Source organism: Rhincodon typus, chromosome 1 (genome assembly GCF_021869965.1).
Source record: "Rhincodon typus isolate 14 chromosome 1, sRhiTyp1.1, whole genome shotgun sequence".
Taxonomy (NCBI): Eukaryota; Metazoa; Chordata; class Chondrichthyes; order Orectolobiformes; family Rhincodontidae; genus Rhincodon; species Rhincodon typus.
Genome location: NC_063332.1, coordinates 66,936,185 through 66,951,837, shown reverse-complemented (window position 1 = coordinate 66,951,837; position 15,653 = coordinate 66,936,185). Strand labels below are relative to the sequence as shown.

The 15,653-nt window shown below is 42.6% G+C and overlaps 1 protein-coding gene across 1 annotated transcript in view; it reads left to right on the top strand.

The window, feature by feature from the left end:
- Positions 1–15,653, top strand: part of adamts6 (ADAM metallopeptidase with thrombospondin type 1 motif, 6) — a 304,519-nt gene that overhangs the window by 222,055 nt on the left and 66,811 nt on the right. Inside the window, exon 16 of the mRNA XM_048598741.1 lies at positions 915–1,038. Coding sequence (XP_048454698.1) covers positions 915–1,038 — 124 coding nt within the window. The remainder of the gene's footprint in view (positions 1–914; positions 1,039–15,653) is intronic.

Sequence of the window (15,653 nt, the reverse complement as noted above, 5' to 3'; positions counted from 1 at the left end):
TCTTGATAAAATTACATTTGCACATGCCTGAGGTCATTGCTTTGATCAGAGCCTGATCATATTGGACCTTACAAATCGCTGTTATCGTGTGGGCATTGAAGAGTTATATTTTAAGAATGAAACTGGAGAAAGTGTGAGACTGTCAAGTTTAGGTCATTGCATTTATGATCTGTATAAATGTGATGCCAGACAATAATTACTGACCTGAGCTCAGCAACATACAGACATAATCAACACAACAGTACTCCCATACATACAATGCATGCATACAATGAGTCTCTTTTTTCACATTCATATGCCACCTGGGTTAACTCTGATATTGTTGACCATCACTGTTAACTTGGCAGATTTACCCGTTGAATGGCTGATCCAACTCACCAGGAATAGCTGAGATTTGAATTACGTTGAGTTGGTTGATTTCAGTGAAGTAGTTTTAGGGGTTTGATGGTAGACGTCAGTATTTTAGGCTGAGGAGCTTCTGCCCTGGATTTTCACTCAATGACCAATGTTGGAAGTGAACATGTATCAACATCAGGTGAGGACAGGAACGGCCCCCATTCTAATACTGCTCTTTCACCCAACTCTATCAAATGATCAATACATATTTATTCTTAAGTCTGACACATGAATATTGGACAGTGAACCAAGGTACCATGGAATAGGTCATATTCAATGTATGATTCTATAGTGTGGAGCCAATGAATTCACAACAATATGGAGGATAACATATGTTTAAATTTAAATATACAAAGATTACATAACCTTTTCTTTTGGTAACCTACATAAAGTCTGCTTTATAATTAATATTTTATATGGTTTTGTCTGCATAAGTTAGCAATAAATTGTTTCTATTATTTCAATCAGCGTCACAATGATAAGTCAGCTGTCTTGATTTACCTTTTTTGTGTCTAAAGCATGTAGGGTGTGATCATATTTTGGGATCTGATGCGAAAGAAGACAGATGTCGTATTTGTGGGGGTGATGGAAGCACTTGCGAAGCAACAGAAGGTCTATTCAATGATTCCCTGCCTCGGGGAGGTAGGTAGACATAACCACTATTCAGCAATCAGCACAGAGCATTGAATTCCAGCATGAAATGTTTCTTTTCCTTGGAGTTAAATGATTTATGACAATCAAATGACTTTTTGATTAAATGAAAGTGTTTGTAATGTGCCAATTTTAGAACCCTAGGGTATTACTGCTTTGCTGTGAAAAGTGGACTGGTTTGACATTTAATCAAAACATTACTCCTACCTGGGGCCTGTTTCCTCAGAATATCAAATGATATCCAGTCAAGCATGACTAATAGCTTGTCTTATTTCCAGCAAAAGGTATTGGGCATGGAAACAGGTAATATATTTTCTTCATTCCTTTGCTATGATTGTACTGCATCCTCGTGACTTGCATGCGGACGTTTTGAATGTCTGCTGTTCCTTGTGAAAACATCTCAAATGCACGCAGGTAGCTTTCAATGAGCATTCAGGCTTAAAAGCTAAGATTTGATTACCTGTTAGTAATTTATAATCTAAACTCTTCTAAAAGGTTTCATAAAACCACAAGAAAGGAGAAAGCTGTCCAGCTTATCTATTCAGGCCCCTGTCATGATGCCCAATTGTTTTATTTCCGATTCCAAAGCTGGATTCCATATTGTGCTGGATCAGGAGTTGTTATGCAGCCTTGCATCGATTTCCAAGGACAGACAGTGCTGTAGCACTATGTCCTCTAGCCACTCAGCACATCTAAGCATACGTCAATTCTGTCACATTACCATGTATGCATGCCCGTACAAAAGTTTAGAGGGTCCAGAAAATTAAAGGAATAGGTCACACATGGGATAGTAAAACAAAAGAAAGAATGTTGAAGTTGGGGGGGGTGGTACCATGGACGTCCAGTCCCTCTACACCTGCATTCCCCATGCAGATGGCCTTAAGGCCCTCCGCTTCTTCCTGTCCCGCAGGCCCGACCAGTCCCCCTCCACTGACACCCTCATCCGCTTAGCCGAACTCGTCCTCACCCTCAACAACTTCTCTTTCAATTCCTCCCACTTCCTACAGACAAAGGGGGTAGCCATGGGTACCCGCATGGGCCCAAGCTACGCCTGCCTCTTTGTAGGTTACGTGGAACAATCCCTCCTCCGTACCTACACCGGCCCTAAACCCCACCTCTTCCTCCGTTACATTGATGACTGTATCGGCGCCGCCTCGTGCTCCCACGAGGAGCTCGAACAGTTCATCCACTTCACTAACACCTTCCACCCCAACCTTAAGTTTACCTGGACCATCTCTAACACCTCTCTCCCCTTCCTGGACCTCTCTGTCTCCATATCGGGCAACCACCTAGAAACCAATATTCATTTCAAGCCCACTGACTCCCACAGCTACCTAGAATACTCCTCCTCCCACCCACCTTCCTGCAAAAATGCTATCCCCTATTCCCAATTCCTTCGCCTCCGCCGCATCTGCTCCCAGGATGAGGCATTCCACTCCCGTACATCTCAGTTGTCCTCGTTTTTCAAGGACCATAACTTCCCCCCCTCAGTGGCCGAGAACGCCCTCAACCGTGTCTCCCACATCTCCCGCAACTCATCCCTCACACCCCATCCACGCAATAAGAACCAAAAAAAAATCCCCCTCGTCCTCATGTACCACCCCACCAACCTCTGGATCCAACGCATCATCCTCCGACACTTCCACCATCTGCAATCCGACCCCACCACCAAAGACATCTTTCCCTCCCCACCCTTATCTGCTTTCCGAAGGGACCACTCTCTCCGTGACTCCCTTGTCCGCTCCACACTCCCCTCCAGCTCCACCACACCCGGCACTTTTCCCTGCAACCGCAGGAAGTGCTACACCTGCCCCCATACCTCCTCCCTCACCCCCATCCCAGGCCCCAAGAAGACTTTCCACATCAAGCAGATGTTCACCTGCACATCTGCCAATGTGGTATACTGCATCCGCTGTACCCAGTGTGGCTTCCTCTACATCGGGGAAACCAAGCAGAGGCTCGGGGACCGCTTTGCAGAACACCTACGCTCGGTTCGGAATAAACAACTGCACCTCCCAGTCGCGAACCATTTCAACTCCCCCTCCCATTCCTCAGACGACATGTCCATCCTGGGCCTCCTGCAGTGCCACAACGATGCCACCCGAAGGTTGCAGGAACAGCAACTCATATTCCGCTTGGGAACCCTGCAGCCCAATGGTATCAATGTGGATTTCACAAGTTTCAAAATCTCCCCTCCCCCTACCGCATCCCAAAACCAGTCCAGCTCGTCCCTGCCTCCCTAACCTGTTCTTCCTCCCACCTATCCCCTCCTCCCACCTCAAGCCGCACCTCCATCTCCTACCGACTAACCTCATCCCGCCCCCTTGACCTGTCCGTCCTCCCTGGACTGACCTATCCCCTCCCTAACTCCCCACCTACACTCACTTTTACTGGCCCCATCCCCGCCTCTTCGATCTGTTTGTTTCCTCTCCACCTATCCTCTCCTCTATCCATCTTCTATCCGCCTCCCACTCTCTCCCTATTTATTTCAGAACCCCCTTCCCTTCCCCCTTTTCTGATGAAGGGTGTAGGCCCGAAACGTCAGCCTCTCTGCTCCTATGATGCTGCTTGGCCTGCTGTGTTCATCCAGCCCTGCACCTTGTTGTCTAAGAATGTTGAAGTGTCAGCTACTTGCACAGTCCATTTGGATCTCCTCACTGATATCATTGAGTAATGTTGTGCAGGGTGTATACAGCATATGTCTTGAGGGAATTGACAGTCTGTAAGTGGTGCTACATATACTTAACCCCCTACCTATGTCAGTGACTGTTTTTGTGATGATCTCTGGCATCAATCCTAAATGTAGCTGCAGCTATGATGAAAATATCTAAAATTCTTATTTTTCACCAAGAGGAACTGGGAGGGTAATACTCACCCAATGCTCCTTAGTCCAGAATGTGCAGCTTTCTATAGTAATTCAAGTTCCCTGCAATATGTAATTTGATGCAGTCACTGTCAGGCAGGATTCGGAGATCTGACAACACACAGGATTCACAGGACTGCTTTCAAAAACAGGCAGACCTAAAACTATGGAGTTCAGCAGACAAATAGGGCTAATTCTGTCCAGTTCAGAGATCGAACAGCCCTAACATTTCGAAGTGAAGTGAATTCACAGTGCAAACAGTACCGAGTTCAGGAAACATGAGTGCTAGCACTCAGGAGTTCTGAGAATGCTAGCACCTACATGCTGTCTTTATTAGCCAGCTCGGCCAGCATTTATTATCCATCCCTAATTGCTCTGGTGTGAACTACCTTCTTTAACCACAGCAGTCATAAGAGTATAGGGACACCACATTGCTGTTAGGGGAGTTTCAGGATCTTGACTCAGGAATGATAAAAGAATAGCAATATATTTCCAAGTCTAGATGGTGTCTGGCTTGGAAAGGAAATTGTAGGTGGTGATACTCCCATGTATCTGCTGTCCTTGACCTTCTACCTGGTAGAGGTTGTGTGTTTGGAAGATGTTCTCTGAGGAGCCTTGGTGACTGCAAAGCATCTTATAAATGGCACATATAATTGCCATTGTGCTTTGGTAGTGAAGAGTGTGAATGTGGAAGTGGTGGATGTGGTGCCAATTAAGCCAGCTGCTTTGTTGTGGATAGTGTCAAGCTTCTTGCATATTATTGAAGCTGCACCAATCCAAACAAGTGTATTCCATCACATGTCTGCCATGTGTCTTATAAATAATGGATAAGCACCGGAAAGGCAGATCAGTTATTCACTATAGAATTCATAGACTCGGACCTAATCTTGTAGTCACAATATTTGTGTGGCTGGCTAAATTCAGTCCCTGGTCATGATAAGCTCCAGGATGTTGAGATTGTAGGATTCAGTGATGGTAATGCCATTGAATGGGGTGATGGTTCGAGTTTCTCTTTCTGGAGATTGTCCCTGCCTGGCACTTGTGTGGTACAAATGTTACATGCCACTTATTAACTTAAGCCTGGATGTAATCCAGGTCTTTTTGCACATGGGCACGGAATACTTCAGTCACTGAGGTGTTGTAAGCAGTGTTGACCATTGCATAATCATCACAGAACATACCACTTCTGACCTTAAGATAGAGAAAAGGTCATTGATGAAGCAGCTAAAGATGATTGAGCCTAAGACACTGCCCTGAGGAACCCCTTCAGAGATGTCCTGGAGATGAGATGCCTAATGTTCAAAAACCACAACTATCTTTTGTTGGAGACAGCAATAACTGCAGATGATGGAGTCAGATATAACATTGTGTGGAGCTGGAACACAGCAGGCCAGGCAGCATCAGAGGAGCAGGAAAGTTGACATTTCGGATCGGGACCCTTCTTCAGAAGGCTTTGATGCTGCCTGGCCTGCTGTGTTCCTCCAGCTCCACGCTGAATTATCTTTTGTTGGGCTGGTATGATTCTAATCAATGGAGGAATTTTCCCAATTCCCAGTGATTTCAGTTTTGCAAGGGCCACACTATATCAAATGCTTCCTTGATGTCAAGGGCAGTCATTCTTACCTCCCCTCTGGCTTTCAAGTCTTTGTCCATGTTTGGATCAAGACTGTAATGGGGTCAGGGACCAAGTTAACCTGGTGGAACCCAAACTGGGTGTCAGTGAGAAGGTGTCATCAACAGGGCTAGCCAAGCAGCATTTGCTTTTCAAGAACCCGATAAGCAAGTGCTGCTTGGGTATCTCTGTTGACGACACCTTCCGTCATTTTACTGATCATTGAGAATGGATTGATAAGGCACTAATTGACTAAATTGAATTTGTTCTGCTTTATAGGTATCAACTTAGGTAGGAAATTTTCCATCTCGTTGGCTAGCTGCTAGTGTTCTGCACTAGTGTTGAACAGCTTGGCTCGAGGACACAGCTAGTTCTGAAGCAGAAGTCTTCACACTAATCCTGGAACGTTGTCAGGGTCCTTGTCCTTTAAAGTATCCAGTCTCTGAGTTCAGATGGTGCACAGCATGAACACATCTTAGTGGAGATAGACAATGGTTTGTTGGCCTTCATAGCAAAAGAATTCAGGGACAGGTGCAGGGATGACTTGCTACAATTATACAGGATCTTGGTGTGGTCACATCTGGAATATCATGTACAGTACTGGTCTCTTTAAATGAAGAAGGATGTTTTTATTATGGATGGAGTGCGATGAAAGTTTACTGGAACTATTCCTGGGATGGCAGTACTGACATCTGGAGACAGACTGGATCAGTTAGAACTATATTCACTGGAGTTTAAAAGAATATGAGGGATCTCACAGAAGCCTATAAAATGCTAACAGGACTAGATAGGGTAAATGTGGGAAGAATGTTGCCTATGACCAGGAAGTTCAGAACCAGGGTTCATTGTTTAAAGATATTGGGTAGACTATTTAGGACTGAGATCCTTGTGGCACACTGCTGGTCACAGGCCTCCAGTCTGAAAAACAACCCTCCACCACCACCCTCTGTCTTCTACCTTTGAACCAGTTCTGTATCCAAATAGCTAGTTCTCCCTGTATACTGTGTGATCTAACCTTGCTAACCAGTCTACCATGAGGAACCTTGTCGATTGCCCTACTGAAGTCCATATAGATCACGACCACTGCTCTGCCCTCAATCATCCTCTTTGTTACTTCAAAAAACTCAATCAAGTTGGTGAGATACGATTTCCAACGCACAAAGTCATGTTGACTATCCCTAATCAGTCCTTGCCTTTCCAAATACATATAAATCCTATCCCTCAGGATTCCGTCCAACAACTTGCCCACCACTGTCATCAGGCTCAATGGTCTATAGTTCCCTGGCTTTTCCTTACTACCTTTCTTAAATGGTGGCACCATGTTAACCAACCTCTAGTCTTCTGGCACCTTGTCTGTGGCTATCAATGATACAAATATCTCGGCAAGGGGCCCAGCAATCACTTCCCTAGCTTCCCACAGAGTTCTAGGGTACACCTGATCAGGTCCCAGAGATTTATCCACCTTTATGAGTTTTAAGATGTCCAGCTTCTCCTCTTCTGTAATATGGACATTTTTCTCCATGTTCTCTATCTTCCATATCCTTCTCCGCAGTAAACACTGATGCAAAATACTTGTTCAGTATTTCCCCCATCTCCTGCAGTTCCATACATAGGTGCCTTGCTGATCTTTAAGGGACCCTAGTCTCTACCTAGTTACCCTTTTGTCCTTAATGTATTTGTAAAATCCCTCTGGATTCTCCTTAACCCTATTTGCCAAAGCTATCTCTTTCTGCCCTCCTGATTTCCCTCTTAAGTATACACCTACTGCCTTTATACTCTTCTCAGGAATCACTCAATTTCTGCTATCTATACCTGCCATATGCTTCCTTCTTATTCTTGACCAAAACCTCAGTTTCTCTAGTCATCCAGCTTTCCCTACACCTACCAGCCTTGCTTTTCACCCTAACAGGAACATACTGTCTCTGGACTCTCGTTACCTCATTTTTTGAAGGCTTAATTTTCTAGTCATCCTTTTCCCTGTGAACATCTGCCCCCAACCAACTTTTGAAAGTTCTGGCCTAATACCATCAAAATTGGCCTTCTTCCAATTTAGATCTTTAACTTTAGATCCAGTCTATCTTTTTCCATCACTATTTTAAAGCTAATAGAATTATGGTCACTGGCCCCGAAGTGCTCCCCCACTGACACCTCAGTCACCTGCCCTGCCTTATTTCGCAAGAGTAGGTCATGTTTTGCACCTTCTCTAGTAGGTACATCCACATACTGAATCAGAAAATTTTATTGTACACACTTGACAAATCCCTCTCCATCCCATGCCGTTAACACTGTGGCAGTCACAGTCTGTGTTTGCAAAGTTAAAATCCCCTACCAGAACCACCCTATTATTCTTAAAGATAACTGAGATTGCCTTACAAATTTGTTTATCAATTTTCTGCTGACTATTGGGGGATCTAAAATACAATCCCAATAAGGTGATCATCCCTTTCTTATTTTCAATTCCACCCAAATATCTTCCCTGGATGTATTCCCACAAATATCCTCCCTAAATACAGCTGTAATGTTACCCATAATCAAAAACGCCAGTCCCCTTTCTCGCTTGCAACACCACCCCCCCACCCCCCACTTTGATTCTTGCTATAAGGTCTAAAGCCTGGAACATTAAGCTGCCAGTCCTGTCCATCCCTGAGCCACATCTCTGTAATTGCTATGATAGTCCAGTCCCATGTTCCTAACTATGCCCTGAGTTAATCTGCCTTACCTCTTAGGCCTCTTGCCTTGAAATAATTTATCAGCCCTACCTTGTTCTCTACTTTGTCCCTGTCTGCCCTGTCTATTTGAGTTACTGTTTTTCCCAACTGTACCAATCTCAGACTGATCTCTTGCCTCACTATCTCCCTGGATCCCACACCCTACTTACCAGTTTAAATCCTCCTAAGCAGCTCTAGCAAATCTCCTGCCTGTATATTAGTCCTCCTCCAATTCAGGTCCGTCCTTCTTTTACAGGTCATTTCTACACGAGAAGACATTCCAATGATCCAAAACTAAATGCTTCTCTCCTGCACCAGCTCCTCAGCCGCACATTCATCTGCTCTATCCTCCTATTCCTACCCTCACCAGCTGGTGGCACTGAGAGTAATCCAGATATTACTATCCTTGAGGACTTACTTTTTAAATTCCAACCTAACTTCCTATATTCTGTCCTCTGAAACTTGTCCTTTTCTCTTCTTTTGTCATCAGTTCCAATGTGTATAATGATCTCCTGTTGGTCCCTCTTCCCTTTGAGAATATTCTGCACCCTCTCTGAGATATCATTGACCCTGGACCCAGGGAGGCAACACACCATTCTGATGCCTTGCTGTCAGCCGCAGAGTCGTCTGTCTGTGCCTCTGACTAGAGAGTCCCCTATCACAATTGACTGCTTGGTACCTGCCATACCCCTCATTACGTTAGAGCCAGTCTCCATACCAGAAATCTGGCTGTCAGTGCTACATTGCCCTGAGAGTCTATCGCCCCCTATTTTTTCCAAAACAGCATACTTGTTTGAGATGGGAATAGTCACAGGAGACTCCTGTACTACCTGCCTCCCTCTCCTACCTTTCCTGGAGGTCACCCATCTACCTGACTCTACTTTTGGTTTATCTCCTTCACTGCAACTGCCATCCATCACATCCCCTACATCGTGAAAATTCCTTATTGCCTTTAACTACTGCTCCAACTGATCCATGTGATCTGATTGGATTCGCAACCAAACATCTCTCCTGCAGACATAATCATCAAGAACATGGAAACTCTCCCTCATCTCCCACATCCGATGGGAAGAGCACATCACTCTGCTCAAGGCCATCTTTGCACCTGAACAATCTACAGGCCACTAAAATAGCACAGTCTTACTGCTCTAAAAACACTCCTCCAGGCTAGCTTAGTACCTATGTTTTTATATATTTTTAAAGTTTAATCAAGAGAATGATATAAATTACAACACATAATTAAAACAAAAACCCACTCTACTCACCATTGTAGATTTACAAAAGAAAAACAGTAAGGTTACACTTTAAAAAGCCACTTAGCTACTCCCCTGCTGTGAGCTCCCACACACAGGTCAGCTGTGAATTTCGCTGTTTGTTTATTTTTCTTAGAACAAACTCCAATGTGCAGAGATACTTTAACCAGGCAACAAAGGCATCAGCTGTGTAGGTTACTGCTCAGTCAGATAGCAGTGTAAGTTTCTTTCTTTGCTTGGATCACTGCCCATGTGGTCACTATCTTTGTCTGTCTTCCTCCTTTTTAACGTGGTGTTGTTTAGATCTTTTTTTTTCCCAAAGACCCAAAACAATGGAACAGCTTATAAAACAGTAATTACTGTTCCTAGAATTCAAGGAAATCAGCTCCAACACTGAAAATACCTCAAAAAAGAAGCAGCTGTTACAGCCACAATTTTTTTTACCATCCTCCACCTTGGATTACCCAGAGTCATTAACTCTCTCTCTTTCCATGGATGATACCAAATGTGTTGAGTTTCTCCAGCAATCTCTGTTTGTTTGAGGCTTTGCCTTATGCTGAGAGACAGCTGAGGCTGAATGAAAACATCAATTTGAGAATAAAAAGAAATATCCACAGAAGAGCTAGCAATAAGGTCATGGCCAGATGGAAGAATGCGAATATTGCAGAGTTCATCACACAAAAGAAAACAAAGCAGAGTGGAGAAAGCAATGCTTTAACTACAAGAACCTTTATCACTTTGTACATAAGTGGTTAGCTAGAAACAAGAGAAACAAGCCTATATAGATGGCTGCTGGAGAGATGTCAGCTGATGATTCTGATGAATTAATTGGTACCATACAACAGGTCTAAAAGTCAAAAATGGTTTGTGACTGTTAGAATGGTGACTACAGAAGGGGAGCATCAAATTAATGTGAAGTTCAGTTGAAATTATGCTTTGAGCAACATCATGACTTTCACAGATCTGTGCAAAGTCACTCAAAAATGAAGCCCTCAAAGGCATAGAGTTGTACAGTCGATGGACTGATATCATGCTGCACACAAAATATGTTTTCAAGACCAAGCCAAAATGTTGTAACAGGAATGACAAAGTCATAGTGAAACAACAGAAAACCAAATTTGTGTCAATAAAAGTACCAAGTTATTGCCAGACCTGTAGAGCCAGTCAGAGTGCAAATGTTCAATAGTCTCTACAAAAATCAGCCCATCTAACAATTGGGACCTGTATCACCCTAACCATATCTAGTGAATGTGAACAGCCAAATATATCCTTGCAACTTCAGACATCTTTGTATATGAAGTAAAGCTGTTCCTCGACTGCATGTAGTTGACTAGGAAGAGGCATGCACAAAGTACAGAATTTTCAGTTCCAGAGGTCCACTGTTCCCCAGCAACAGCAATGGATCAGTAACAATAGTTACCATGGCAACAGCACTCGCCACAGGAATAACACTCCACAGAGAAGTAAAATCACTCTAAGAATAGGCAGATGCCAGAGGAACAGTCAATGGAGACATGCTTGTACCCCATTAAAAGATCTGTATAATTTAACTTCCCTTCTTAACAGCAGAAGAACAAACCCCAAGGATTTCAGCTGTTTACAAGGGCAGTTGACAACCGCCTTCTCCAGGGCAAATAGGGGTGCGCAATAGATGCTGCCCTAGCTAGTGATGCCCTCATCCCATTAACAAACTTAAAAAAAGACTATGTACATAATGCACGTGCAGAGACTGACTAAAGTTTTTTTATTCACTCACAGAATGTGGGCATCGCTGGCTGGGCTAGCATTTATTGTCCATCCCTAGTTAGCCTTGAGATGAGCTGCCTTCCTGAACTGCTTCAGTGCATTTGGTGTAGGTACACCCACAATGCCATTTAACACACTTTTGTTTATGTATTGGTCATTTTATTTCTAACCATGTATGTTGGGTGACTTGCATAATGTGTAACTACATATGATAAGGCTTGCAAGTTTTGGTTGTTTTTTACAAAAAAGGGGAGTGTTTGGAGAAATGTAATTGCAGCTACCGTAATCAATTTTTTAGATATTTTGTGACACATTTCTGAGATCGATGCTTAACCATGGTTAAGGTTAGCATTCTATTGAAAGAAAAAGAACAGGCAATGTGGCAAGGATTAGTGATAAGCCAGAGGATTAGGTAAGTTTTAAAAGCCCACAAAAGACAACCAAAAATATAATAAAGAGGGAAGAAATAAACTTTGAGGCTAAACTTGCAAGTAATATCAAGACAGACAGCAAGAGTGTCTTTAAATATGTAAAAAGGGAGAGAGAGGCCAAAGTGAACACAACCCTTAGATAATGAGGCTGGAGAAATAATAATGGAGAACCAGGAATTGACAGAGGTGTTAAATAAATACTTTGTATCAGTCTTCACTGTAGAAGACACTAAAGGCACCTCAAAATTATTAAATATTCAAGGTGCTGAAAGACAGGAAATACTATAACTATCACTAGAGAACAAGTGATAGAGAAAGATGAAGCTAAAGACTAGAAGTCCCCTGGACGTTATGGGAAACACCCTAAGGTATTAAAGGAAGTAGCTAGGACCACATTGGTAGAAATCTTCTACGAATTGTTGGAATTCCAGACAATTAGAAAACTGCCAATGTAACACTTTTAATTAAAAGGGAAGGAGACAAAAAAAAGGTAACTATAGGCCAGTTATCTTAACATTATTGGAAAATGATAGAGTCAGTTATAAAGAATGGAATAGCAGAGCAGTTAGAAATGCATACACCAGGCAGAGTCAGTATGGCTTCATGAAGGGAAATCATGCCCGACAAATTTATTAGATTTCCTTGAGGTAACAAGCAGGATAGATAAAGGGGAAGTAGTGGATGTAGTATATTTGGATTTTCAGACAGTGTTGGATAAGGTATCACATATTAGGCAACTTAATAAGATAAGAAAGAACAAAGAACACAGAAAATTACAGCACAGAAACAGGCCCTTCGGCCCTCCAAGCCTGCGCCGATCCAGATCCTCTATCTAAACCTGTTGCCTATTTTCCAAGGATCTGTATCCCTCTGCTCCCTGCCCATTCATGTGTCTGTCTAGATACATCTTAAATGATGCTATCGTGCCCGCCTCTACCACCTCCGCTGGCAACACGTTCCAGACACCCTCCACCCTCTGCATAAAGAACTTTCCATGCATATCTCCCTTAAACTTTTCCCCTCTCACCTTGAAATCATGGCGCCTAGTAATTGAGTCCCCCACTCTGGGAAAAAGCTTCTTGCTATCCACCCTGTCTATACCTATGGTGTTAGAAGTAGTATATCTATAGAGGTTTGGCTCGCTAATAGAAGACAGCGAGTTCGGATAAGTGTACATTTTCAGGATGACAACCTGTAAGTTGTAGTGTGCCACAGAAATCAGTGCTGGGGCCACAATGATTTACAGTTTTATTTTATTGACCTGGATGGGAAAGTAACTATGCTGTAGCTAAGTTTGTGGATGTCACAAAGGTAGCTGGGAAGGCAAATGGTGAGAATGACAGATAAACTCTGCAGAAAGATATAGACAGATTAAATGAGTGAGCAAAAATATGGCAGGTGGAATATAATGTGGGGAAATGTGAGGTTCAATCAGTGTCACTGTGTCAAAATCCTGGAATCCCCCCCTCAATGATATTATGGGGCAATCCACAACTGGTGGACTGCAGTGGTCCCCGAAGGCAGCTCATCATCTCCTTCTCAAAGGCAACTAGGGACAGGCAATAAATGCTGGCCAGCCAGTGACACCCACATCCCTAAAATGAATAAAACACAGTTATGCACTTTAACAGGAAGAATGCAGGAGTTGAGTATTATTTAAATGGAGAAAGACTGCAGAAAGCTATGGATCAGAGGGATTTGGGATTCCTTGTTCATAAATCACAAAAAAGTTAGCATCCAGATTCAACAGGTAATAGAGAAAACCAAAGGAATGCTGACCTTTATTTCAAAGGGAATCAAAGATAGAAGTAGGGACGTCAGACCACAAATAAAATACTGTGAACAGTTTTAGTCCCCATATATAAGGAAAGATATATGGAGGGATTGCCTTATGACAAGAGTTTGAATAGATAGGGCCTGTACTCATTGAACTAAAGAAGCATGAGAGGTAACCTCATTCAAATGCACAAGATTCTTAGAGGACTTGACAGGGTAGATGCAGAAAGGTTGTTTCCCCTTGAGGGAGAGTCCAACACCAGTGGGCATAATCTCAGAATGAGGAGTCGCACACTTAAGACAGAGATGAGGAGGAATTTCTTCTGACAGAGGATTGTTAATCTGTGGAATTCTTTACCACAGAGGGCTGCTGAGTCTGGGTTGTTAAATATATTAAAGACTGAGATTTTTGATTAGTAAAGGAACGAAGGGTTTTGAGGATAAAAGGCAGCTAAGTGGAGTTGAGCTATGAGCCATCTGCCATAATCTCATTGAGTGATGAAGGAATCTCAGTGGGCTAAATGACCTATTTCTGCTCTGCAGTCAGCCATTAAATGCACATCATTTGTAACACAGTGTGTTTGGATATGTACTGCAGAATTTTGCATAATATTGAGTTTGAGAATCAAAGAAAAAGTACATTAAAATAGCTGAGTCGAAAGCTAACAAAGAGTTTGAGGCTGGTACTAAGTTGCTGCACTTTGTCTGAACTTTGAGATTTCATGTCATCTGATGACATCACTTACTGTGCATATGGAGCATTTTTAGAGAAAACATATTTTTATTATACATTTGTGAGATTGACAGCCTATCCCTAATTGCCCAGAGTCTCATGGTGAGCTGCCTTTTTGTATTTTTGCCATCTATGTTTCTGGGCCTACTACATTCTGTTCTTGAAACAGAATGTTCTCATTGCTGCAGCCGAAATCTCAAGTGTATGTTTGGAAATCAGACTTCTCTGTCTCTTCCCTTGAGCATAGATCTTGTGACAGGGCGGGACTTCATCAAGATTGCCCAAGGTCATGTATATTGACTTAAGGACGATGTCTTAAGGACCCGAAGGCTGGATAGGAGTCACATACTTCTGGTGTTCTCCCCAAGACAGGGCTATTCATCCTGCAATATGTATCAGAGCAGTCAGGTTACACGAGAATGAAGTAACTTTATTTAACAGCACAGCTTTAAAGAGCTGCAGCAGTTCTCATTCCCAAACCACCAGTTGCCACAGTGTTCTCTGTGCACAAGAGAAATCTGAATTCAGAGAAGTCAACAGTTTAATCTATAATTGTGAGAGCACAAGTTAATACTAGCTCCAATTCCCGACAGTTGGCCCTAATAGCTGATCTGGACAATGGTGCTATCAATAATAAAATTATACCAACAATTTGGTGCTTCACTTCATTGTCTGCTGATTATGTGCTGACACAACAGCTGTATTTTCCATTTTGCACAATCCATCCTTTACATCCTTCACTTTGTACCAAAAGAAATGGGCAATCAAAGCAAAGAACAGATGGAATAGTTGGTGATTTAGAAGGATTGAGATTGGGCGTTATAATCTATCCAATTCTGCTGAATTTGTTCTAAGACAAAGACGAGAAATGACTGATTTGAGGGTGGGGTGTTTGGGTCGGTAAAGCATGTTAGTTAAGTGACTAATAATCTTAGGCATGCAAACAGCTGATGCAGTTAAAGTCCCTTTGTATCTAGTCAGCAAGAAAGCAAAAATGTGAAATTAATACCGAAAAAGTGCACACAAATAATAGCATCCAGTACAACTTTCTTAAAGATCAGGATTGATGATGAAAGTTGGAACAAGTTATTCATATTGTCTGCTGAACAATAAGCCCAGATGCATAAAAAGGTTCCATTTCAGTTAGGTTCATCAAAGAACCATAAAGCAAGACACAGATAATATGGACAAACTGCAGATCCAAATAAACTTCTGCAGCTCAGCTTTTGAAAGTGCAGTTTTTACTCAATCCCAAATACCTATGCAAAGTAACAGCCCAGTAGTGTTGAAAAATATTGCAGATTTAGCAGAAAATTAATCATGCAGAAATAAACAAATTATGGGTTTAAAAAATGGGGATTGGCCAACTTTGGCTCAATGTCCAGTAGGCATGGGTACACAACACAACAGTACCTGTAATGTTGAATCAGAGATAGCAGGAACTGCAGATGCTGGAGAATCCGAGACAACAAGGTGCAGGGCTG